The sequence below is a fragment of the Triturus cristatus genome, chromosome 2_1 (assembly GCF_964204655.1).
Source record: "Triturus cristatus chromosome 2_1, aTriCri1.1, whole genome shotgun sequence".
Taxonomy (NCBI): domain Eukaryota; kingdom Metazoa; phylum Chordata; class Amphibia; order Caudata; family Salamandridae; genus Triturus; species Triturus cristatus.
The window spans coordinates 695259144-695285329 of record NC_140581.1 but is presented as its reverse complement, the minus strand read 5'-3'; the positions used below and the strand labels follow the sequence as shown (position 1 = coordinate 695285329).

The window sequence follows — 26186 nt, the reverse complement described above, 5'->3', positions numbered from 1 at the left end:
TGCATGGTTAAACACTTATAATGTCCCAAAGGCGAGACCTATTGGCTATGCCAATGCTTGTTTTATAGTGTTCTCATTTAATGCCCTGTAATCAATGCAGCACCGAAGACCTCCTTCCCCTTCTGAATTAAAAAAAGAGGAGAGGAGGCAGGGGACCATGAGGGTGAGATGAACCCAATGTGCAGCATTTCGTCTAGGTATTCTCTTAGGTAGATGTTCACTTTTTCTCTGAGAGCATACATCCAACTACATGGTGTCTGAGCTCCAGAGATTAGGTCAATACTACAATCGTGGGGTCTATGTGGAGGCAGAATTGTGGCTTGTTTTTCGAATACTTCAGCTAAATCCTGATAACAAAGGGATAATTCTGGACCTGTAGACACCCAAGTCCCAGATATGACTGTTTGTTCTACTTCTTCATGTAGGCAGTGATCAATACAATAATCAGAACGAAACGTCAATGACTGTTGTCTCCAATCTATGACAGGATTATGCTGAATTAACCAAGGAATACCCAATTTGGCCGGAAATTGGGGAGACTGGATTAAGTCAAAAGACAATGTTTAAGTATGAAAGTCATTGATACATAAAGTCAATACTCCTATGGTATGAGTAATGGGACCAGATTTGAGTGTACAGCCATCAGTGGTTTTAACTTCTTCTTTAGTGGCCTTTAAGACAAAAGTTATCTTCACTTGTTTGGCCCAGTGCAGGTCCATGAAGTTTCCTGTGGCACTAGAATCTAACATAATCTGCACCTTAATAGACTGATCTACCCAGTGCAAACAAGATGAAACAAACATTTGTACAAAGACGGTGCTGCATTGTTCTGAATAGCATTTTGGGAGACTATCATCCTAGGTCCACCCAAAGCTCTTGTCCCCATAGACTGTGGGCCTTCTAGTTTCCCAATTCCTTGCGTCGTTTAGGTTTGACAGGATGTCAAGAATTCCTGTCATACAAGGGAAACACGCCCTTATGTAAACAGGAGAGCTGTTACATAACTCAAGGAAAACACGCCCTTATGTAAACAGGAGAGCTGTTACATAACTCAAGGAAACACGCCCTTATGTAAACAGGAGAGCTGTTACATAACTCAAGGAAAACACGCCCTATAAAGGGAGGAACCGGGAGGTACAACGCTGTCGGATATTGTGTTCACACCGACGTACCTGCTTCGTGAAGAGCAGTGTTCCGGAGTGGTGCTCCAGTAAGGCAAGAACGGAGGTAGGTCGAGTCGTTGCTCCCTGGGCCGTGTCTTGCCCCATCGTCACCTGTGAAGGACCCGGAAGCTCTACCGGTCAACCATTGAGCTTCGCTTTTTGACTCGGCTGAGTCCAAGCGCAGTGGCGCTATTGCTGGTTGGAGTCGTAACTCCCAGCCCGACCAGAGACACAGGGACTGCCAGCTGTAACGCACACCAGGAGGTGTTTGCCGCGTTACAGACTCGGAAGTCCACAGGATCGATCGAGCGGCTGCTCTCGGTTCAGTCTTCTTGCTTGTGATTGGGGTATCGGTGACGCATCACCAGGAGGTGACTCCGCGTCCCGGTGCAGTCTGAGGAAGAGGTTGAGCGGCTGCTCCCTTCAGGTAGAGACCCCGGCTGGGTGTTTCCCTGACTCCTCGATTCTCCCCAACACTCTTCGTGCCCCTCACAGCCTACCGATTGGCATTGTCGGCCATTTCATTTCTGCCCTCTGTTGGCATACGCCGGGACCGGCGTATATGCAGAGGACGGTTAGGACCATCCGTGCTGTGGGCTGGTAACGTACTTAGCCTGGAGGATTCCAGTGACTATAACTTTTGTTTATTCTTTGTATTATATTTGCCTTCATTAAAACAACTAACCCTTCACTAGTGGTTGCGTCCTCATTGTCGTGTCTGTTAAACGATCCTGAGACGTTCAGGGCGTTACAAAATATCCGACCTTAATAACACTAACTGTCTCCCGGTCGATAACAGACATGGCAACACTTGATGATGTGCTGGCTGCTTTAGCGGCCATGCAAGTTGAAGTGGCTGCCTCTAGGCAAGAAACAGCCGATGTAAAAGCCAGACTGGATGCTATCCAATTGGACCCGCTCACGCCCAGCACCTCCCTCACGAATCAGACCCCTGCGGTAGTAGTGGAAATGCCAGTAGACATCCCCTTGGCGACACCAGAGAGGTACAGTGGGGATCCTAACACAGTGCAGGTATTCCTCACACAAGTGGCGCTACATTTATCGTGCAAACCAAAGGCGTTCCCCACGAGTCAGGCTCGTGTGGCTTTCCTTATATCCTATTTGGCTGGAAACGCGGCACAATGGGCCGTACCTCTGGTGAGCAGGGACGACCCCCTCTTATGTGATTGGGGTGCTTTTCGCGAGGAATTCCTGAAGGTATTCGACAGAAGGGCTGACTCGTACACGGCGGACCGTGAAATGCTTGAGTTGAGACAGGGATCCAACGACCTGGTGCAGTATCTCAACGCGTTCCGAAGGCTGGTTGCGGAAACCAAGTGGCCTGTTGCTAAACAGACGGCGCTCTTCCATCAAGGGCTGTGCGATGAGCTCAAGGACGCCGTGGCTCATATTGACCCTCAACCCAAGACATGTGAGGGCCTTATCAACCTGGTATTACGGCTGGAACATAGGCTAAGTGAAAGAAAGGGGGATCATGGTAGAAAAGGAAAATCCCTTCCATCCTATGTGACGGTGGGAAGTCCTGAAACTTCCACCGCATCCAAGGGAGAACCCATGGACATCGGCGCAATACGAGCGAGCCTCACAGCCACGGAGAAAGAGTCACGCCGTAAACAAGGATTGTGCCTATATTGTGGCAAAAAAGGCCACTACGTACGTGAATGCCCTGCCAAACCGAAGACGTCACGTTATCGGGCCAACCGGTCGGTAACAGCCGTGGTGGACATACCGGCGGAAAACTAGAGGAATCCAAGACCAGAGAAGGGGCATCTCGGAGTCACTCATCCATCCCTTCACTTTCCAACTCGGTCACTAAGGGACAACGACACCTGTTTATCACGGTGCACGTGGGAGTGCATGACCAGTGGATACCCGTTGTGGCCATGGTGGATTCAGGGGCCACTGGCATGTTTATGGACCACAACGAGGCATGCAGGCTAGGGCTAGTGCTTCTTCCCAAAGCTGTACCCGAAGACGTCTATGCTGTAGACGGAAGGCGATTGGTGACGGGGCCCATCGGGCAGCACACGGGGGTCCTTCCGATGAGATATGGGTGGAACCATTTGGAACAAATCAATTTTAACATCATCCGAGCGCCCCAATATGGCGTCATATTGGGATTGCCGTGGCTACAGAAACACAACCCCTTTGTGGATTGGCCAACACATCGCATCGAAATGACGTCACCGTATTGCATCCTGCATTGTGGAATAAGAACGGAATCCCTTGACGCAGATGAGAGCGGGAGTCAGACGGTGGCTACAGCGGCAGAAAAAGATGTGGCTCTCCCCCAGGCTTATCACAGTTTTGAGGATGTATTTGATGAGGTGAAGGCGGAAGTGCTACCACCACATAGACAGTTTGACTGCCAGATCGACCTGGTGCCAGGGGCCAGCATTCCCAGCGGCAGGCTGTATGCCCTGACGGAGCCTGAAAACGTGCATCTCCGGGGGTACCTGGATAAACTCCTCAAGCTAGGATTCATCCGCCCGTCCAAGTCTCCGGCCGCCTCGCCACTCTTCTTCATCCCGAAGGCTAATGGGGAGCTGAGAGCCTGTGTGGACTTTAGGGCATTGAATGCGATAACCATAAAAAATCGGTACCCCTTGCCTCTCATCAGTGTACTTCTGGAACAGGTCAAGAAAGCTCGTATCTACACCAAGTTGGATTTGAAAGGGGCATACCATCTGGTGCGCATGAGGGACGGAGACGAGTGGAAGACCGCCTTTAAGACCAGGTTCGGCCTTTTTGAGTACCTCGTCATGCCGTTCGGTCTGTGCAACGCCCCGGCAGCCTTTCAGTACTTTTTGAATGAGGTATTCAGAGAGGAGTTGGATATCTACGTGGTCGTATATATCGACGACATCCTCATCTATTCGTCCAGTGTGGAGGAGCACGTACACCACGTCAAAGCTGTGCTCCAAAAGCTGAGGGAAAACATGCTGTTTTGTAAACTCAGCAAGTGTGACTTCCACGTCACATCCGTGGAATTCCTCGGAGTGATGCTGAGTCCAGAGGGACAGGAGATGGCAGAACGAAAGATCAAGGCGGTGAAAGAATGGCCGGTGCCCCAAAGCGTGAAGGACGTCCAAAGTTTCATTGGCTTCGCCAACTTTTACAGGCGGTTCATAGATGGATTTTCAGGAGTGGTGGCCCCAATCACACAGCTACTGAGGAAGTCCAAGGAGTTTGTCTGGTCCCCTGAAGCGAACAAAGCCTTTGAGGCCCTGAAAAGCGCCTTTGGTAAGGCGCCGGTGTTGGCTCACCCCGATCCGGATCTCCCCTACGTGGTGGAAGCGGACGCGTCGGATGTGGCGCTGGGGGCTATCTTGTCCCAACGCAACCACGACACAGGGGTGCTTCATCCCGTTGCGTACATGTCCCGCAAACGCAACGACGCCGAACGCAACTACCATATTGCGGAGAAGGAGCTTCTCGCAATCAAGGACGCCTTCACCGAATGGAGGCATTGGTTGATGGGGGCAAGACATGTGGTATCGGTGTACACGGACCATCGGAACCTACAGTTTATGACGGCCACAAGACACCTTTCTCCCAGGCAGCTGCGGTGGATGATCTTCTTTGCGGGGTTCAACTTCCGCATCACATATCGGCCGGGGACGGAAAACCAAAAGGCGGACGCCCTGTCCCGTCAATCTGCAGTTAAGGAACCATTGCCTGCGACCGAGCGTTCCATCATTTCCCCGAGGATGGTATTGGGGGTTATCCAACCGGATACTTTCCTGAGGGGAATAAAGAGAGGGATCAGGTCATTCGCATGGCGGAGGTGGCTCCTCAGTCACAGAGAATGGCAGCTGAAGGACGGGATACCCCTGAAGGGCAGGTGCCTATTGATACCCACGCTTAGGCTAAGGAAACAAGCATTCATCTGGTGCCATGACTCTCCATGCGCAGGTCATTTGGGCTTTGAAAAAACGGTGGCTAGCATGGGACGGCATTTCTGGTGGCCAACCATGAGAGTGGATGTCAGGAGGTGGGGACAGGAGTGTCCTACGTGTGCTACCATGAAGGCCGACCATGGCCGAACCCAAGGGCTCTTACATCCACTTCCAACCCCGGATAGACCATGGGATAGCATATCACTGGACTTCGTGGTGGGCCTACCGGTAGACCAGGGGATGACGGCAATACTGGTGGTGGTGGATTACTTGACGAAAATGGGGCACTTCATCCCCTGCAAGAGAGTCCCTACGGCCGGGGAATTGGCGTCACTACTCCTAAAGAATGTGGTACGACTGCATGGATTACCTGGGGTGATCGTGTCGGACCGGGGGTCGCAGTTTACTGCGCAATTCTGGAAGACTTGGTGCACTGCGCTGCATGTTAAGACCGCCCTGTCCACCAGCTACCACCCTCAAACGGACGGCCAAACCGAGCGCCTGAACCAAACGCTCAAACAGTATCTGCGATGTTTTGTGGACCAGGGCAGGGAAGAATGGGTCGACTTGCTATGGGTTGCAGAGATAGCCTATAACAACGCCACTCACAGCTCCACACAGTCATCTCCGTTCTATAGCAACTATGGCCAACATCCCAGGTTCTTGCCATTTCTACATCCGTTCAGAGAGGTCAGGATTCCCGCCACAGCGGACAGGGTGGCACACATAAAAGACACGTTGATGCGCTCAAGGGCTGTCCTAATAGAGGCCAAGAGAAGATACAAGGCTGCGGCAGATAGGAAGAGAAGGCCCGGGCCACTGTACCGCACTGGAGACTACGTCTGGATATCCACAAGAAACATGAGGTTTCGAAAGAACAGCGTGTTCCATCCCAAGTACATGGGCCCCTATCGAATTACCAAGTGTATGGGTCCCGTGAACGTGAAGGTGTGCTTGCCCCAGTCATTGCGGATACACCCTGTCTTTCATGTATCATTGCTCAAACCAGCACCCTCCAAGCCGTCTGGGACACCTCAGCCGGTATGCGTGGAGTCGGAGGTGGAGTATGAAGTGTCGGGCATACGGGCGCCCAAATGGCGCAGGGGGAAGCTGTGGTACCTGGTTGCGTGGAAAGGCTATGGCCCGGAGGAGCATTCATGGGAACCGGCTGAAGGGGTTCATGCTCCGCGCTTGGTCTCCTTGTTCCATCGGCGTTTTCCTGCCAGCGCTGGACCCGTGGGGAGCCGCTGAGAGGGAGGATGTACTGTCAAGAATTCCTGTCATACAAGGGAAACACGCCCTTATGTAAACAGGAGAGCTGTTACATAACTCAAGGAAAACACGCCCTTATGTAAACAGGAGAGCTGTTACATAACTCAAGGGAAACACGCCCTTATGTAAACAGGAGAGCTGTTACATAACTCAAGGAAACACGCCCTTATGTAAACAGGAGAGCTGTTACATAACTCAAGGAAAACACGCCCTATAAAGGGAGGAACCGGGAGGTACAACGCTGTCGGATATTGTGTTCACACCGACGTACCTGCTTCGTGAAGAGCAGTGTTCCGGAGTGGTGCTCCAGTAAGGCAAGAACGGAGGTAGGTCGAGTCGTTGCTCCCTGGGCCGTGTCTTGCCCCATCGTCACCTGTGAAGGACCCGGAAGCTCTACCGGTCAACCATTGAGCTTCGCTTTTTGACTCGGCTGAGTCCAAGCGCAGTGGCGCTATTGCTGGTTGGAGTCGTAACTCCCAGCCCGACCAGAGACACAGGGACTGCCAGCTGTAACGCACACCAGGAGGTGTTTGCCGCGTTACAGACTCGGAAGTCCACAGGATCGATCGAGCGGCTGCTCTCGGTTCAGTCTTCTTGCTTGTGATTGGGGTATCGGTGACGCATCACCAGGAGGTGACTCCGCGTCCCGGTGCAGTCTGAGGAAGAGGTTGAGCGGCTGCTCCCTTCAGGTAGAGACCCCGGCTGGGTGTTTCCCTGACTCCTCGATTCTCCCCAACACTCTTCGTGCCCCTCACAGCCTACCGATTGGCATTGTCGGCCATTTCATTTCTGCCCTCTGTTGGCATACGCCGGGACCGGCGTATATGCAGAGGACGGTTAGGACCATCCGTGCTGTGGGCTGGTAACGTACTTAGCCTGGAGGATTCCAGTGACTATAACTTTTGTTTATTCTTTGTATTATATTTGCCTTCATTAAAACAACTAACCCTTCACTAGTGGTTGCGTCCTCATTGTCGTGTCTGTTAAACGATCCTGAGACGTTCAGGGCGTTACACAGGACAATCCCTCAAAAAATGGGTCTGCTTCCCACAATACAAGCATAGCTTCATTTCACTGCGAAATTGTCGCTCTTCCTCACTAGGGGGACCTCAGATACTACCTATCTGCATAGGTTCTACGTCAGGCATGGGTTTTTCTGGTTCAGCTTTTTTCTCCTTATATAATACTACCCTTGTGTTAGAACAACTTCATTCTCTCTTTCTTTCCTGCATTCTATGATCAAGATTTGCCACCAGAGCTATACGAGCACTACATGCATCGGGGGGGGGGGTCTATCACTTGATCCAAAAGGCCTTTTAGTTAATCTTTGAGTCCTTTATATAACAAGGCACTGTGTTTTGCTTCTGGCCACCCTGCTTTAGCCACCAAATGGTTGAAATCTGAAATATATGTCAACAGATCTTTGGTTCCTTGTTTAAGATTTAACAATTCTGAATCAACAGATTAGATAAAAGAATGTATCTCAAAGTCTTTTTAATTTGTCCTTGAAAGCAGTATAATCATAAAGAAGAGGAACGTTACGAATAACCAAGGGAATGGACCAGGTAGCAGCTGTTCCCCCTAAATATTAAAGTACAAATGCCACCTTCGCTTGCTTCATGGGAAAACAAGCTGCCTTACACATAAAGTGTAATTGACATTGATTATTAAAAGAGACAAACCGGGTGGGGTTGCCCATGAATCTTTCAGGAGGGGTTGGAGGTATTGTAGGTGGTGTCGTAACATGAATAATTGGGTTTCCTGGGTTAGGAGAGGACGAATAAGGAGAAAAAAAAACACCTGCAGCCCCTGTGGCAGACTCTGTAGGGGAAGCAGCTCTGGAACCCCTTTGTAATGTATCTACTCTTAGTGAGAGTGCTTGTGTTTCTTTCTGTAGGTTACCTATCATGTGAGCTAGGTCGGCAAGTGTTACTTGATGTTCTTACATCTCGTTCAGGCAGAAAAATAACGTGGACTTCATGTTCTATCAAGGCTCACCTGAATATTCTGCAGGAACGAGGGTTTCTGGTCCCCTTCCCACTGAGTATGCCCAACGTGGTCAAAGCAAGACCAGTGTACAGGGGGAAGAGGGGAAACAAGGGAAAGAGAACTGAAGAGGATCCCTCGGGTGACCAGTGCAGTCAGGAGTCGCCAGTGGAAGTAGTGTGTGTCCCTGTAATAGAGAGCGAGAATGAGACCCGGCAATGGGAATAGTGTATTACAGTGTTTATGTCACTGAGGTAAGTAACTACATTCACTATCTGATTACTCCCCTCTTCCACTATAATCCGTAAAGCAATTCCTTAGGCGCCAGAATAGTTCTATAGACAGAAGAAGAAATACACAGGTAAAGATAAGCTGGGATATAACTTCCCCTGTTCAATTTTGAATAGTGGACAACTTCCTTACCTATTATATAGAAAGGAGAAAAAAGAAAAATATAGCCCAAATATTGAATCTCTATACATTTGCTCAATAGCCAGAACGATATATGTATTTATCCAATTGTGCGTTTAAACAAACAAAAATGCAAAACATATGCAGGCTAATATGTGGCTTCCTTAATTTTCAGGAAACTAACCACAAACTGCTATTTCCAAACCTAGTCTTCTCATGTAGGAAACAATGAATACAAATGCCCTTATGAACAGCCAAGGGGAACATAATTCAGATCAGTAGTTACTTTTTAAATTCAAGCATCACATAGGAGCGCAAGCACGTTACCACACTGGAAGAGCCTTGTGAGACTTTAACTCTGTCTATCTTCTTTGTTTTCTGTAGCACAGGATGGGCGGAATCGAGGCAATGCCGGTACACGAGCAAACTACCAGCTACTTCCAAGGAAATGGCTTCCCTGACTCCAAGAAGACTCCAGAGTAACCAAAGGACGCCGAGATGCGTGACTTCAGGATGCCGGGGGTGGTGAGTAAATGACCGGGACAGGAAAGGAGACACTTGCAGACTAGAACGAGAAGCAGTCCTTCCTTCTTCGCGGGCCATTTTATCTCTGCTTTGCTGCGTCTCTGCTGCAGCTTGCTGCGGGCGCTGAACAACCCCGACACACGATATGTGGATCATCTTTTCGTTCTTGACCACTAGAATCAAACACCTCCTGGACCCCTGTCACCTAGTGTTGCACACTTAGCCTGTTGGCCAGGAGGCGTCCACATCTATCTCTGCCTATATAGTACATGTGGCAGAGTCGCAGCACTGCATATCCTGCTCTGTTTAGGTTGATACCTGCCAATTGTAAGCGGGCCTTTTCAAGTTGCCACCATATCGAAGGGCACCCAGGACAGGCGCTCTCTCTTATCATTCCACAGCAATTGCCATCAATTCGCCTCTGATTACAGTCTTCAGTGTTTCCCATAGTTCAAAGATGGAAACATCTGGCGTATCATTGATTGCTAAAAAATCCTCTGTCCCCTTAGTAATTTGACAACCTCAGGGCGTTGTAGCAGGGTTTCCTGCAACCACCAAGTTCTTGTAGTGGGGGAAGGCTCCGTGTGTTCATCACCGCAGCATGGCATGGTCCAATAAGGAGCAAGGTTCTATCTCAGAAGCTGTGACTATAAAACTAATACCAGCAAATCACCCCAAAAAATATAACCGGGCGTATGTTTCGTGTGCATGAGAGTGAAATGTATGTTCCCATGTTTGTGGTTATAGGGTTCGGCCAGATTTCTGATAAACCTATGTCCACCCAACCAAAGCGCCCTCTCCCGAGAGAGGGCCCCCGCCTGTCCATAGCCGTGGGCCGATCTATCCAAATCATTATCGATGACTAGATGTAAGTCCCCTCCCAACAGAATCAAGCGGTCTGGAGTGTTCAGCACCTCAGATACTGCGCAACAGAGGAAGGGTTTCTGCCCTTCATTGGGGGGGTGTAAATAGTCCGCCAGGGTAAAGATCTGAGAGCCCACTGTCACTGAGTAGGCAAGTAGTCTACCCCAGATTGTCATGTAGTTCCTATAAATCTATATAAGATCTGTGCGTTTAGACAACATAAACTGTGGGATCGATGTCCAGACTGACTCCAGACACCCCCACCGGATATGTTCGCCTGTATACCAGCTAGCTCACTTTGCCACTATGAACCCTTCTTATCAAGGAGAGAATAGTTTCTGGCAACTATCGAACATGACAACCCTGTCCCCTCAGGGATCGTGGAAACAGTACAGCACTTTTCGCTCAGTCACTCGTTCTCACTTTGTCTCGGAGAGATACACAGAATAAATTATGGGAACGTTTTCAATAAGCATTTATTAAACCAGCGTCATTCTAGTGTAAAACGCATGTAGTGCAACAACCCTAAAACAGAAACAGATATTTAAAAAAATAATGTACCTCGGCACTCTCTAGATATTTACTAGTTAGTCAAAAAGAGTATGACATCGTTTAGAGTTCAGCTAATCCATAGCACAATATCATTTAATTTCAAATATAGCCTCCTTGACATACTTTGGATGCACGGCGCTGGAATATGGCGGACGCGCCGTTTCCCGAGGGGCATATCACAGCCTTTCATCTTATCGAATACAAGGTGATGTTACTGCCCTAAAGCATTCAAGAATAGAACACCTACCTTTTGAAACATTCAGAAGCTTCTTGATTTCTACATTTATCTTTATTTTAAAGCCTTGAAGAAGTTACTTTGCAACGAAACACGTGTTGGCTGTTTATTCACCACTACTAACAGAGGGGCCATACGATTTTGACCTCCGTGGACTTTTCAAGAATAGTTGTTAGTATTTTGGATCACACCCCGTTCATTGTTGGAATTTATCTGTATGAAATGACAATATTTGAAATTAAATGATATTGTACTATGGATTTGCTGCATGGATTGGTTTCCTGTGAGTAATCATACTAGTAGCTGAACTCTAAACGATGTCATACTCTTTTTGACTAACTGGTAAATATCTAGAGAGCGCCGAGGTACATTGGCTTTTTAAGTTTTGCACGGGAACTCTTAGGAGCTCTTGTGGGTGACATCTGTGGTAGTGAGGTGTCTATATTCGGTTACCTTGAAGGGCACCAACACTATTGGTATCGATTTAAGAATTCAAGCCATTTACTGTACATGATTGATGTGCAATCCGGTTGAACCATCACTACCATTTTTCTTGTGTGTCTAACAGAAACAGATATATACGATCATGAGCACTAACAGAGTAAATAGATGGTAGAATTCTACCATAGTGCTAAAACGATGAATATATGGAGGCATATACATACATGACAGTAATAATGCATACTCCTACAATGCTAACCCTTACTAGATGGACTTAAATGCACCTAGCATGTGTGTAGGTGTATAGCCAAGAAGCCCCCTAGGATAAAGCCAAACCCATTACCTGAAGTGAGAAAATGAAGAACCCTGTCTTGGTCTCGAGATGGACACCCCGCAAGGTATGTCAGACCACTGTGTGCTGGAGTGTCTGTGTGCAGGAACCTCAGCGTCTCGTGTCAGCATGGAAGTCTTTATCCTCTGCCTGCCCCAGCAAAGATATGGTGCTTATATACCCTCAGGGGTTCTACCTTGCTGTGTCACGTCAGCAGAGGATAATGATAGTGATGAACCTTAATCACAGTTATTATGCAGAAGATGGTAATCCTGCTGTGATTCTGAGAATCCCCATGCATAATAAATGAGGCTAGTTTTCGGGGAAAACCACACGACATTTATGCAGTACCTAACTAGGTAAAAGGTCAGCTAGTGTTCCTCTGTCTATGATCTCTTCGGATACCTCAGTTATGCCTATCAGTTCGAGATTGCTCTGAGGAAGTGACCTTAATGTCCAGTAGTTGACAGGCCTCTTACAGCGAACGGAGCTGATAGAGTTTTCAGTCTAGTCTAAAAACCATTCTAAATGGATGGGCCAAAGAATATGATATGCCAGCCGATCTGAAATGCATAGTGATTCGACGAAAGGCTCTGCGCTTCTGAAGGGTAGAGGCAGCAAGGTCATGGTAGAACATTAGTTTGAGTCCCTGGAATTGCCGCAGGTGTTTGTCTTGTGCTGCTTGGAGGATGCGTTCTTTTCAGTGGAAACTCATGCACGCATGTCAGAATGTCTGCTGGAGGGGCCGAGGCAGGTCTCTTGGAGCCTATCTGATGAGGTCAGTCTAGTTTGATTACAGTCTCTGGTGGAACTTAAAAAAAAATTGAGTGCAATGTTAGACCCTTCAGAGCCCGAGGGAAATCTTCTGGATGGCCTTTAGGTCCAGGTGTCGATCATGGAGACGAAGGACCTCCTGTTTTAGTTGTTCAATTTCCTCATCACAGCTTGATTCATGGTCCACAAGTGTCGAGACTCTGTCACCCAGTCTATCTATGTCCCGGTGTACCTCCCTAAGATCATTAGAGAGATTCTTTTAGTGGCTTGGAGGTCGTCTCGAAAGGAAGCAAACAGGGCTGAAATAAAAGAGCGAGTGACTGGGGCATCTGTCCTCCCAGAGTCTGATGCGATGTCCAATACCAAGGATGAAGTGCCACCTGATTGGGGATCTGGGATTTTGGTGAGCATGTCCTTCAGTGTGTGATCCTTTTTTCCCCATCCAGTAGCCATCTTTTCCTTGACTTAAAGCATTCCTGCAGCTTCATTTCACTGTCTAGAAGAGGTTTGAACCTGGAGGGCAGGTCAAAGAGATGTTGCAGGAATTCTGTGGATGCACAAATTTGGAGTCTACAGGGAGCCATCCCCTGGAGCTTACGGTGTTAGCTGAGTGGAGATCGTCACTAGTACCCAGTGTGAAGGCAATATTCAGGTAGCTAACTACAGAGAGTAGACCTGCAGAGAGAAAACCATAGCAAGGCACTGTAGGGAGGTAATCAGTTTCCTAGAGGTATTGTATTGTAAATTAGGGATCAGGCATCAGCGACATAAACCCTGAGGAACATTAAACGTATCTAATTGAGTCCAAGACCCCCCTCCAAATGGTAGTATGCTACTGCGTGGTATAGGTTAGTAGGCCCCAAACCCAGGGCACACGAAGGGTCACCCAGTAGCGATGGGGTGCTCAGGAGCTAAACAAAGGGGCACACTCCCTCCAGAGGAAACAAGGTGAGGGCCAAAGCATCTGCCCTCAAAGTCATCAGGCCCGGCATGCATGGTCCAGGAATTACAATTGGCACGTAGGAGCCCAGTCCCTGCTGTGGCTCAAACCCCAGGAGGAACCCTCGGTGGTGTAGGGTAGAGTGGAAGCCCATGGCACGTATCTGGTGTCAAGCTGAAGGTACCTTGTCAGTGGCTGGAGGGCTCCACTTGGCAGAAGAAGGCCAGAAGGCCCGCAGGCCCCTGAGCTCACCGAAGCGCAATCGGCCATGGAGCCACCGTCAGGAGAGCCACCAGTCTCGTGCTCAGTAGTCTGGAGGAAGGCCGTCCAGGCCCAGGCCATCTTGCTGCTGCTGACGTGCACGTCCTGCAGGCCCCTCACCCCAGCCTGAGAGAGGGCCTGCAGAGCAGGAATTTGCTATGGTTTTCAGCCAGGACACCCACTGCCCTCAAAGCGCGCCCCTCTCGGGAGAATTGTTTGAAGGTAGCCCATCTGGAGCCATCGGTGGTGGTGCGACAGGGATTCAGAACCAGGGCTAACCAGCTATCAACTGTGGCGAGGTCAGGCCACCACTTTGCTCAGCCGCATTTTCACCTGGAACCACCAGTCCATGGCGGCAGCAGGATGGCGGGCAGAGGAGAAAACTGCTCCGCTAATGCCCCATCAGCTATCGGGCTGGTCCACGACAGCGCATGCCAGGAATCACAGTGCCCCCACTCAGGGACGGTTGTGCGGCAGCAGTCCAGAGATAGCCTGGAGGCACTGTGGTGTATCAGAGTCGGGGCACCATCAGTGGCTAGCTCCGATGCAGTCAGGTCACCATCTTGCGTAGCCGCAGTCTCACTCACACAACACCTGTCCAGTGCGGCTGCAGTGCAGTAAGCTGAAAAAAAGCTGCTCCGTCTGTACCCCGTCAGCTATCGGTGCTGGGCCTCCTCAGTCCAGGTCAGGAATCCCGGTATATGAGCTCTAGGACAGGATGGCACGGTGGCGAGGATGGAGGTACTCAGAATCACGTTTCAACCACCTTCCATGTTGGTCATGACCCTGAGAAAACCCTTTTGAACTAAAAAATAAGATTGAGGTATCGGCCCTATATCATAGTCAGGGCCCATGAGTACCATCTGTGTCACTCCCAACTACCCAAACGGTGAGGCCTTAACCCTGTATCACACCCAGGGGAAAAGCATCCATTTGTGTGGCTCATTCACATGGACACTTGGAATGGGAAGCCATTTCTGATCTCATTCAAGACATGGTAATTGAATCTGATGCCTGCAGTTTAGGTTGGGACTAAGGCTGTGGAAATCTGACTATTGGCGGAAGATGGCCCAAGTTTTAATTTTAATTACACATCACTTGTTTGAAACTCTAGGCAGGTTCCTTCCAGATTCGCTCCTTCTTTCCCCAACAGGTTTATTGTTGCATATTACTCAAGATGGAGAGCGTTTCAGTGGTGCAGTACACCAACCACCTAGGAAGAACAAGATTGTTTCTCCTTGTTGAGATAGCCACGGACTTTTGGAATTATTGCCAACATCAACAGATCTCTGTGATATCGGTTTACCTTCCAGCCAAGCAAAATACGGTGGGCGACTGGAACTATTGTTATCTCAAAGATACAAATGCCAGTGAGTGGAAACTGGATCCAATACTTTTTCCAGAATTATGCAGATGCACCTCTTTGCATCTTGACTAACCTTTCAGTTACCATCCTTCTTCAGTTGGAAGCAGGATCCCTTGGCACAAGCGACAGAAGGTTTCTTGCAGAAGTGGGCAGGTCTGAATTACACCTTTCCCCTTTCACAATGATTTTGAGAGTAGCCCTGCAGGTCCGAAAGCAAACAGCAGAATCAATCCTGCTTGTCTTGCGATTGCCCTGTCCTTCTTCCTTGGTTCCCGAATCTCCTCCTGGACACTCTGGGTCGACAATATCCTTTGGTTGTGACTCATCAGTGGAGACTGATAAGCTGGATACTTTCCAGAGATGTTAGCATGTGTCAGGCCTTTTGGAACAGGCTCTTGACTTCATCAATAAATCTTGGGCAGACTCTACTCACAGGAGGAATCAGGTCGCCTGGAAGCAATGGGCATGCTGGTGCTTGGAATGGAATTTGGAGCCTGTGTCAACTGATGTAGTTCACGTCACAAATTTCTTAGCCTCTTTAGTAATGGAGGACGTCTCTTACAGGATGATTAATTTATACAGATTGGCAGTCCAGTCCAGTTGGTGAGCATCCTTTACTGTCTAAATTCTTGAGAGGTATTAGGTTTTTGCCATATTCATTTTTAGGTCGAGCATTTGAGACCTCTTGTATATACTTTAGAATATACTTATATAGTAGTGTATACTTATATGTGTATGTACTTTGTGGGTTCTGGAGTAAAGCCCTAGGACTTGTCTGCTTCCGCTTGGGGACTTTTTTTTCTATCAACTATCTTAATAAAAAAGGACCAGTTGAGGTCAGTAAAATACCAGACTTGCTTTCTGCTGAGGGACTTTCTTCTTTAAATTTTTCTGGCAACTGCCTCTATTTAACTTTCTTGATAGAAAACGACCAGCAGAGGTCAGTAAAATACCACAATCACTTTAGCATCCTCTAGATTCTAGTCCATAGAAATTGTCTTCAAAGAGCACCGGTAGACAATAATATTTTTTTCAAATCTTGTATTTTCAGTGATATGACCACCGAAGGCCCTGATTTTATATTAAAAACAGAGCTTTGGACTATACCATTTACAGCTGAAGCAATATTGTTCCCATACCTGGCGTGTCACGAAGTTTGGTGCCTACTTTCCACCATGTTGAAGAACAGTAGATGTTTTAGCACACAGGCTAATGTGCTGTCTAGCTAAATACATATAAGGTCCTAAAGGCGAGAACGATCGCATTGCAAATGCTTGTTAATGTAGGGAAACTTTGGAACCAAGGTTCTGTTGAAATTTCATGATTTGAATTCCTGGTCAGTTTAATTGAAGGCTGGCGGACATGGTCATGTTGTTGCAGGCTGATTAAAAAAACACTTAAAGACAATCTGTGAGCAGATTATCTTCATTTACCACAGTTTTTGGCTGGCCTACAGGTGTCAGCCTGACAGTTGATGAAGATCGTGAATGTGTTTTTCCACGAAACCCAGCGTGTGCAACTAGAGGATATCTATTGCAGTGTCAATTAAGGGTTTGGTTTCAACCCTTAATAAGGTACTGTGTTTGACTTGTGGAGTGTTCAAGGAAGGCTATGTACGAGTGTTATATGCATACTTGCCAACCTGAACAAAAATCTCAGTGTGAGGAGGAGATAGGTCCTTGGAGGGGGCGGGGCCTCGTGCTGAGAAGTACTAAGACACATTTTTGCCTCCACCCTGTCCCCAATCCTCCTCCTCCAAAAACAAAAAAAAAGCTTGCTGAGGCTGGCACCGATGTTCTGGGGTGTTTTCATACCCCTTAACGGACGTCAGCAGTTCAAAGCCTTGGAAAACAAGCTAGAAATCCAATATGTACAGTTATTTTCAGCGTGTTATTCTTGCTACTGTGTGATAGCAGCTCCTTACTATGTGTCAGTGTGATGGGACCTGTTATTGTGTGCACCATATGAGACGGAAGGTTTGTATGTGGTGTACAGAGACTTGTTTTTAAAGCTGTTCGGGCAGTCTGTAGCACAGCATCTTCCTGATGTGTGAAAAAGCCAAGCATTGAGGCTGATCAGCACGAACCCGCACAAGCACTCCTGTCCACCGTACTACTCAGCGCACTCTTTGGTACGAGATTGTTCTGCGCTAAATCACAGCGTGTCTCCTTTAGAGTGTCTTCAATTAATTCACAGCTCGTCTCCGGCACTAGACTGTTTGGTGCGTTTCTCCAGTTGTGTGGAGCGAGTCTTCCCGGTCAAATGCTTTGCACATCAGAGCGGTGATGTGAACACCTTGGGGCATATTCACAAGAAGCAATCGCCAAATTAACGGCACTTCGTCTCAGCCAAAGTCGTGATAAATGTACCTCCCCATTCACAAACTGGTGCTAACAGCCCACAGCACTAGTGTACCCTCGATAGCAAAAAACATCGTCACAGAGGTCCCCCGCAACTATCGCTAATGAGATGCAGAGTGGGTGTTCCCGTGCCAAAAGCCACAACAATATCACACCTCAACATTCTCAAGGACCAGACAGATCTGCGATAAAAACACAAAACAGACGATAATGCGTTGGCACCAGGAAATCTACACCTGCTCTGACCTGGTGCAAAGTCGGACGGCAGCCTGGACCACAAAAGGGAGACCAGCCCAGGGCCACATTGGAAGGGCAACAGATGCCATGGAGCCACCCATCATACGGCCCGAACACCCAAGAGGGCCACAACACCCTCCAACACCACACCAAGGCCCGCAACAACCCCCCCCCGTGACGACCCCCAACCCCGGACTAAAACTGCACACCTACACCACGAATCCCAATGCAAACATTTTGCATGATGTCGCACAAGCAGGAAAATCAACAGACATGCATGGCCAGGAAATGGAGACTCAGTCAAACAGCAATGCAGTAACCAACGCAAAACATCATACAAACAAAAGCCGAGACAACCCTTAGGATGAGTCCTAGCGGCTCCTCACTGGACAATCCATAGCACACAGCCTGGAAGACCAAATCCAAGAGAAGGTGTGCCATTCGCCCAACAAAGGAAAGACAGGGAGAGAGCGAGGGAGAGAGACGGAGTGAGATTGCTCAAGCAGCGCAAGGCCCCTTGGGCACCTGACTCCACATGCCAACATGTGTGTGTGTGTACCACCATCCATACACCATGAACCCAAGGCCATGTCCCAATCTCAGCACCGAAGCCACGTCACTTTCCGAAAATGCAAGTAATAGTCAGACAAACATCAGGGATGAAAGCTCCATTTTTCCAATGCAGAAGGCGGAAGGACACCTGCACCTCTGACCTTGGTCCAGAATGCGCCTGGAACACCCTGAGAGAGATGCCATGGCAGACGGGGACGACTCCCACACCACGCATTCTGCAAATTAACTATCCGACTCATCCACACCCCACACAGAAGCCCCTGCCTGTGGTACCCCCGCAGGGGATGCCCTTGACACTCACAGAAAGAGCAACCCACTTTCCCGAACGTTGCACAGACATTTAAATTATTGCTCAGAGCTGTGAATATCCTCCACACACCTGCCGCAGTTCAGAAGAGTGCCGGTTCCACGAGACGCACCAACACAAGGCAGGCCATACCGGGCACATGCACAACCCCCGTCACGTGGAACAGTACCATGCACATATGCTGCATTTACTGAGCGCAGTGCCACTGGCAGTGCTGCGGATCAGTTACCGGCCCAGCTTCCGCATTGCCTAAGTCACATGCATCCAGCCCTGGATCCACTGCCGAACATGCACATTAGAGTGTCCCATAGATGTCTGCCCATCCAACACAACTGTTGATGAATTGGACTATGACTTGTGTCTGCGCCCCCTGTTGGATCACGAACAGGAGTGCAACCGAGATGGAATGCCCTGACATACTGCGTATGTATTGGTAGTTGTGACTGGGAGATTGCACAATTCCTCGTGTGCAGTGACCACATCGAGGCTCTCCCCTATTGGGCTGTGTTGCAGATTGGTGAAACAGCATGGGCTGAGCGCACCTGCCCGGACCACTTAATGGATTGGTTCACCCTGGGGTTCCTTGAACACGACAACGACGTACTGTTGGAACACATTGCACATGAAGCTGCACAGGCATTCATGGACGAGTGACTACGTTCCTGCAGCCACATCCGATTGTCACCCACAGCACATGTCCCTACAACTTGTTGCATCGTGGGGATTGCTCACACATCCCACCACAACAGAGGATACATCTGCCTATGTCCGGGCTCTGGATGCATGTGCGTGGAACAACGCGCGTGTACACACACCTGTGCAAGGTGATGCAGGTCCATGCCCGGTGCAACACAGCGTCGTTTGGCAATGTTGCCAATTCGGACACACTGCTGGGGAAGAGCACACATATGGCAATGTAGCACGACATGTGAACCTATCGGACCCTCACACCTGATCACTGTCAGCAGAGCAGACAATCGGTGCACTCCTGAGGCAGAGCACTATGCAGATCCCATGGGCAGTGAGTCGTGCCCCTTCACACGGGGAAATGGCCAGACGTCAAACAACACATGACTCATCCAGCAAGGCAAGGTGGGCTGAGAGCATTGCCATCCGTGAAGAATGTTGCCCATTTTAGCTCCAACATTTTCTGAACTTCGACATGTACCCATGCTGCGTGTAAGTGTCTTAAGCATGTCCCTGCCTGTTGTGGCCGTTGCCTCATCCGTACTGACACGCACATGCCAATAAAGTCTATGCAACTCCACTGGTGTCTAACTGTGAGGTGTGTTGTTTGGATTGTCCACTTGTGCGCCACAATGGGCATCGTCCCTACACAGGGATGAACTGACTGACGCATGTGCAATGGGGATGGTGTCCCTTTGGCAAGCTCCACCTCTGTGAGCCAGACACTGTTATTTGATAGGTGCTGGACGCCATGTGCACTTACGTGACTTCAGCAATATGAGTATGGTGTCCAACCCCTGACCATGTGGAGCAATGTCATATATCACAACAGAATGTGTCCACACAGATGTGTGTAAGTAGGTATGGGACGTGAACTTCTGGTGTCATGTGCAGTAGGATACCACTCCTGGCCTGCTTTCGTTTGGGTCAGTCCTACACACAGCCCTATTCAATACATGGACGTGTGCCTACGTTAAGGGTTGTGAGATTGCTGTTGATGTGCAATGGGGACGCAGCTAGTACTCACCTTCAGTCATCCAATTGGCCATGTGTCTCAGGGATACACATACGCATAGATGTCAGTTACTAGGGTGTACCTTCATGTGCAATCATTGTACCTACATCCAGCCATATTTCCATACGTGAGTGAACATAGTGATGACACATCTGTGTGATTTAGAATGTTTTATTCACATTCAGGTGATTGCGGGAGCTGGGGCTGTACATGGCCATCCAAGCCCACATCACATGGAAGCCCAGTGGTGTGCCAACCAGAGTCCTTTGGGGATTGCACAGTGATTGGGAAGAGGGAGAGTGCAGTCCACAGCAGGATAGCTGTGTAATTGGCCAGCCGTGAAGAAATGGCAGTCCGTGTCGGGGTCCGGGTGAAAGTCGCAGAGTGTTCCGGGGGTCACTTTGAGGTGTTTTCCAGGCCATGATGCATAGGTCATAACCAGGCAGGGACAGGCCATACGGCGGTGATGGCTACTACTGCCTCCTTCCCCACACAGTAGTTCACATGCCCAGTGTGTCCGGTGTGTGTGGCAGGGTGATGGCTGCATCACTGTGTGCCACGGACACATCAGGGGCTGTATGTGTCGATGTTCCCGCTGCAGTCATCTGGGAACGGCTCAGTGGCAGCAATGGCAAGATGAAGTACTGCAGGGCATTGAAGTCCCCAGATACTACTCGCTGGTGTCCATCCGTGTCAGACATCCTTCCAGCCTGCATCCGCTCCATGGTCTCCATTGACCTCTGCATCTGTCCCAACTCTGTGCTGTCATGGCCGGTGCCTGTCTGCGCACACAGTTCTTGTGTATGATTCGTGGCACCAGCGAGGTCAGCCAAGGTCTGTGGCGGAGCATGGTGCGGACAGGGGGTGTCTGATAGGGACTGTACGTGGTCCATGATGGGACTCAGACACCCACGTATGGCATCGAGTTTGGCTGCTATGAGCTCCAAACCCACCTGGCCAACTTCACCTGGGAAGATCACACACGTTGTATGTGCTCCATGTATTGGTCGGGGGGTCCTGGGAGACAGCCGTGGTGGTGTGTGTTTCCTGCTGTGTGGTCTGTGCAGGTGGTGGGGTCACCTCGAGGCAGCTGGCCTGCCCTGCTCCAGGGGGTGGGGTGCAGAGGCTGTCTAGTATCCGTTGACATGTGCAGGTTATCCTCTACATCATCAATGATGGGGTTTGTGTTCTGCTCTGCAGTAAGTATTGATTGTCCCTCTGCAATGTTAAGGGGAGATGCAGGTCAACAGAGATTCACATATATGTTGTTGATTTGCATATGTTTACATTCAGACTGCATGCCAAGGTACATTATGAATGTTTTGGGGGAGCTGGCTATTCGATGGCAGTCAGTGTGTTTTCCGAATGCATGACGGATGTGTGGTGGTACCCGTTCATTATCATAACACTGTGTCAGGCAATGCCAAATGTGAGTGGACAGTTACTACGCACGAGGGGAACCTTTTGTGAGCTCTGTCCTGTGGTGCTGGTGTTGCACATTGTACCACATTGCTGTCGTTGCTGATGTCCTGTGATTGCTATGTGTGTGTGCTGCATTGTGGGGGAGTTTCCAATGCAGCTCTGATTTTGTGTGGCCTTCTCCCTTTAAGGCAGAGTGCCTTTGAATTGTGTGCTTTTGGGGGCCTGATTTGCTTTTGACTTGGGTCATATGTGCTCTCAGACAGATTTTGTGGCCTGGTGCATTGTTCGTCTACTGCGTGTATTGTAAGGCAGGGGTTGTGAGTGCACGTGGACATGTCAGGGTGTGACCTGCTCCTTTACGGATGTGATCCGCACTGGGCTACTTCCATGACAATTCGTGGGCCATGTCTTTTTTTTCGGCTGCTGCCATGCTATCGGACATGCAGTGTTACTTGCATAGTCAGTGTGGGTCACAGAGCCGCTGCTTTGCTGGATTCGGCACAAGTGCATGGGTTGGTTGTGATATTGGTAGATGGGGGGCCCCTGTGTGCACATTGTGGATGGGGGCCTACTTGGCGTTTCTATGTGTGCTGCAGTGTGCCAAGGCAATCAGGGACATGTTCCACGGTCATTGTGGGTGTGCAGTGTGCTATGCATACTTTTGCATGTGTGCCATTGTGCCCATCTCCCCCCGTCCCCCCCCCGTCCTTGGTCGTTACTCACCCTGTTGCTGTTGGTTCAGGTCGTACCGTGCTGTGTCCAGGCCCCCCAATCCTGTCACAGTCTCCTCACTGCTGACTGTGGCCACCATTTGCTCCAGCTCATCCAGCTCCTCCTGTGTCACAGGAGGCCCACCTCCAGTCGCCGTTGCTGCCTCCCTGTTGTCGGCAAGCTTATGTTTGGTCTGCCTTTTCAGATCATGCCAGGGCCTCTTGACCTCCTCCAGTGACCTCCTCAACACTCCGACTGCATTGACATTGGTAACAATGGCCTGCCATATTTCGGTTTGGGTTGCCAGTGCCGCAGTGGAGGTGCCGAACAGTTGTTGATGGTGTTCGGTCACCTCCGTGACGAGGATCCGGTCTTCCTGCAGACTGAACCCCGTCTTCCTCTTGTCCTTGCCCTGGCTGGTCCTCCGTGGGGCTTGTGGTGTCCGGCTTGTCCTCTGCATCGGTCTGGGTGCATCCATGTTGCTACGCAGTTTGAAATGTTTTTGGACTATTTTTTCTTGCTTTTATGTTGCTTTTTCCCGCCAGACGCGTGGGATTTGCAGGCCTGTGGCTGGTCTTCACTGATTTGTGTACCGCGATTGTCCTCATCGCATGATTTTTCGCTTTCGAGTTTTGCATTTTTGCGGCGTGGCGTTGATTTTGATGCTGACATTTGACACGTTATCTAGGGTCTACTGCATGCTACCACCTTGTTGTGAATTCCACGTTGACACAAGGTTATTTTCCCGCGGTGGGCTGCGATATTGAAAGTTGCATTACGCTACTCTTACGGTAATTATCACACGTTCTTGTGAATATACCCCTTTGTCTCTTATAGGAACCTCACTGTTCAGCACTATTCAGCGTATGTCTCCTTCAACACGCTCCCTGGCAACAGACTGTTCAGCACATGTTTCCTGCTGTGTGCTGCGACTCTTCTCAGCCGAATGCTCAGCTTTGTCTCTTAAAGGAACTTTGTTCAGTCTTAGGTCATTCTTTACGGTGAGTTTTGACAGGGCGCAGCGACACACAAAAGTTGTTTAAAAAAAAGATGGATATATGGTACTCCTGCATTGTAGCGTGGTAATGTAAATGAGGAATTTGTAAGGTACACGGTGATGCATACACCCCTAGTATAGAGCGTATTGTAAGTTGAGCTTGGTGCTACTGCTTCCAAAAGAAGATTTAGAAAAGGAAACATTAAAAAAAGACATGAAAATATTATAATATCATCAGAGAGCAAATCTAGGTTATTATCCTATCAGTAGTGAAAGTTTATTGGTATACATCCACGTGATACTCACACCATTAGTGACACTTTGAGCATTCTTAGGCAACAATAAGCAGGTGTCGGTTGCAGCACCACCACCATTTATACAGCATCAAGGGACACCAGTCATTCAGTGGGAAGACTGGATTAACATGCTTCACAATTACTTGTTGGCTTTGGATAGTGAAGATTTTAGTTCTGAAAGGAAGACGGAAATTCTTTTGAATTCATTAGGGTCTGAAGCGCAAAGAATGTTTACATTTTTGCCACCAGCACTGGATAACTGTGCGAGGATCACCAATGTGTACAGGGAAGCTAGGATTAGATTGAGTAATAGGTTTGCAAAGGAAACGAACATGGTGATGGCAAGGTACAAGTTATATACGCTACCTCAATGCGTGGGAGAAACGATTGATGAATTTGTGTCAAGGTTGAGAGAGTTGTCGGTCAAATGTCAATTTGATGGTATGGGAGATTAAATGATAAGGGATTCATTTATTATGCAGTGTAAGCGAAGAAAATTACAAGAGCGTTTATGGGCAACAAAAAATCCTACTCTGAAGGATGCTATTGATATGGCAAATGTTGCGGGAGAGTCTTCTGTATGTGGGAGATGAGCAAACAATCAAGTACCAGTTCGAGTGAAAATGATGGACTGGCTGAGGTTGGAGAGGTTAACAGAATGAGAAGTAAGGTAGGGGCTGTGGAGAAAAACTCTCAAAAAACACAGAAAAATGCAGGTAATAACTTTAACTCAAATAGGTGTAAAAGGTGTAGAAGCAATTTTCACGGAAATGAGGCCAAGACATGCTATGCCATTGGCAAAGAATGCAGTAGATGTGGACGCAAGGGCCGTTTCGTGGCCAAAATCCAAAGTGTCTTTAATGAGTGATGAGAGAAGTGAGCTTGTTTATGACTGTGGAGACTGCTGGGACTGCATTTTGGGTTTAGGGGATGATGAAGGCACAGACAAGAGGAAAACTAGGCCTAAAGCGTGGTTTACTATTAGAAAGTCTAAAGTGGTACTTATGGATGACACTGGTTCAAGATACACCATTATTCCGAAAGACATTTTCTAAGAAACATGGCCACATATTGATTTGTTGCCAAAAGATATTTGACCAGGAGGGTAGCAGGGGAAGGAAACTGATATTTTGGGGTGTTTTATTTCATCAATAAAGTTCAAGATATGTGAAACACAAGGGAAAATATATGTGGCTGACAATGGATCACCTATTCTAGGGTGGATACATCAGTATGATCTTAGTATTATTGTAAACCAGAGGGCTTTAAAATAGGTCATGGTTGTGAGAAAAAGAATGTTGAAGGAATTTTGGAAAAAGTGAAAAAGGTATTTCACGAGGAGGTGGGGATCTTGAAAGGATATGTGCACAAGATCCAAGTGAAACTGATGGAGCGGGTTAAATATTTTCTTTTTATATACCCAATCCATTTATATAAGTTTATATTAAAACGAATAAAGAACTAATTCTAATGAATAATAGAGTGATGTGATGTTAATTAATCAATCTTATTAACCAAGAGAATACACGTGGGAATGCATTTGCATGGCTAAAAATAATAAGTGAACTAAGTTTGTACGCATATTAAAATGATAAGTGTTGCTTAGGCAATGTTATTGTAATTTGCGCTTAAATAAACCAGCATTAACGGCTTTAAATGTTGCATAAGGCTAGATAAATGCATACACATAAGGGTATTAGTAAGGGAATAACACTGTTTTAATCATTTCTATGTATTAATTATGATTTTGTGTTTCTTTGCTTAAGTTGACTATTCTGGCCTACCAAAAGATGGCTGCCGACTGAATCCTAACTAAAGTACATGACTTCATAAATTGAGCAATGGAGAAAGGCGCCTGCACCGACTTCGTTGTGGCCTTTCCATGAACTATCGGACCAGGTCCATGAAGACTACCCTGGGCGAGATGCCAATGTCCCTGAACATGGAGCAATTGTTGCCATTTGGGAACCAAAAGCCACCTATTGACAATAGACTGATACTTTCCTGACCTGGGAACAGCCTTTCCCATGCGCCTAGTTTATTCATCATCCGTATGTGAAATTTGGAGAATGTTTCTTAATGTATTGGGACGTGGCTGAATTCAGCCAATCAGGGGCCTGGAAATAAAGAAAATGTTACTGTTATATGTAAATTTTAGTATAAATATTAGTAGTCTAGGGAGGGAAATGAGCGCTCGTGACCCCTAGCTGATCGATGGACCGGTTCTGACTTAGAAAACGACAAATAGCCAGAATAGGTAAATATGACAAAAGATAATATGGCATTGTTAGGATTTAACCTGCAATTTAATTAGATAAAGAAAAATCATTATTTGAAGAACTGTGTCGGGTGATTATTTCTGGCAATGTTTTACTGATTAAAATGAGAGTTAAAGGGATTTTCATCAAATTCTATTTCAACTAAATGATCTAGTCGACCTCCGAATGGAGGAACTAGTAGAGTAAGTCAATAGATGAGTTTCCTCTATCCAAAAGTGAATAGCTGTAGTTCGGGATTGGATATCCTCTGTAGGCACGCAT

The 26186-nt window shown here is 48.1% G+C and overlaps 1 protein-coding gene across 1 annotated transcript in view; it reads left to right on the top strand.

The window, feature by feature from the left end:
- LOC146865774 (uncharacterized) overlaps window positions 1-25981 on the top strand; it is a 96572-nt gene extending 70591 nt beyond the window's left edge. The window contains exons 4-6 of the mRNA XM_085632639.1: window positions 9137-9277; window positions 23191-23354; window positions 25413-25981. Coding sequence (XP_085488765.1) covers window positions 9137-9277; window positions 23191-23320 — 271 coding nt within the window. The 3' untranslated portion in view covers window positions 23321-23354; window positions 25413-25981. The remainder of the gene's footprint in view (window positions 1-9136; window positions 9278-23190; window positions 23355-25412) is intronic.
- Window positions 25982-26186: the final 205 nt, after the last annotated feature.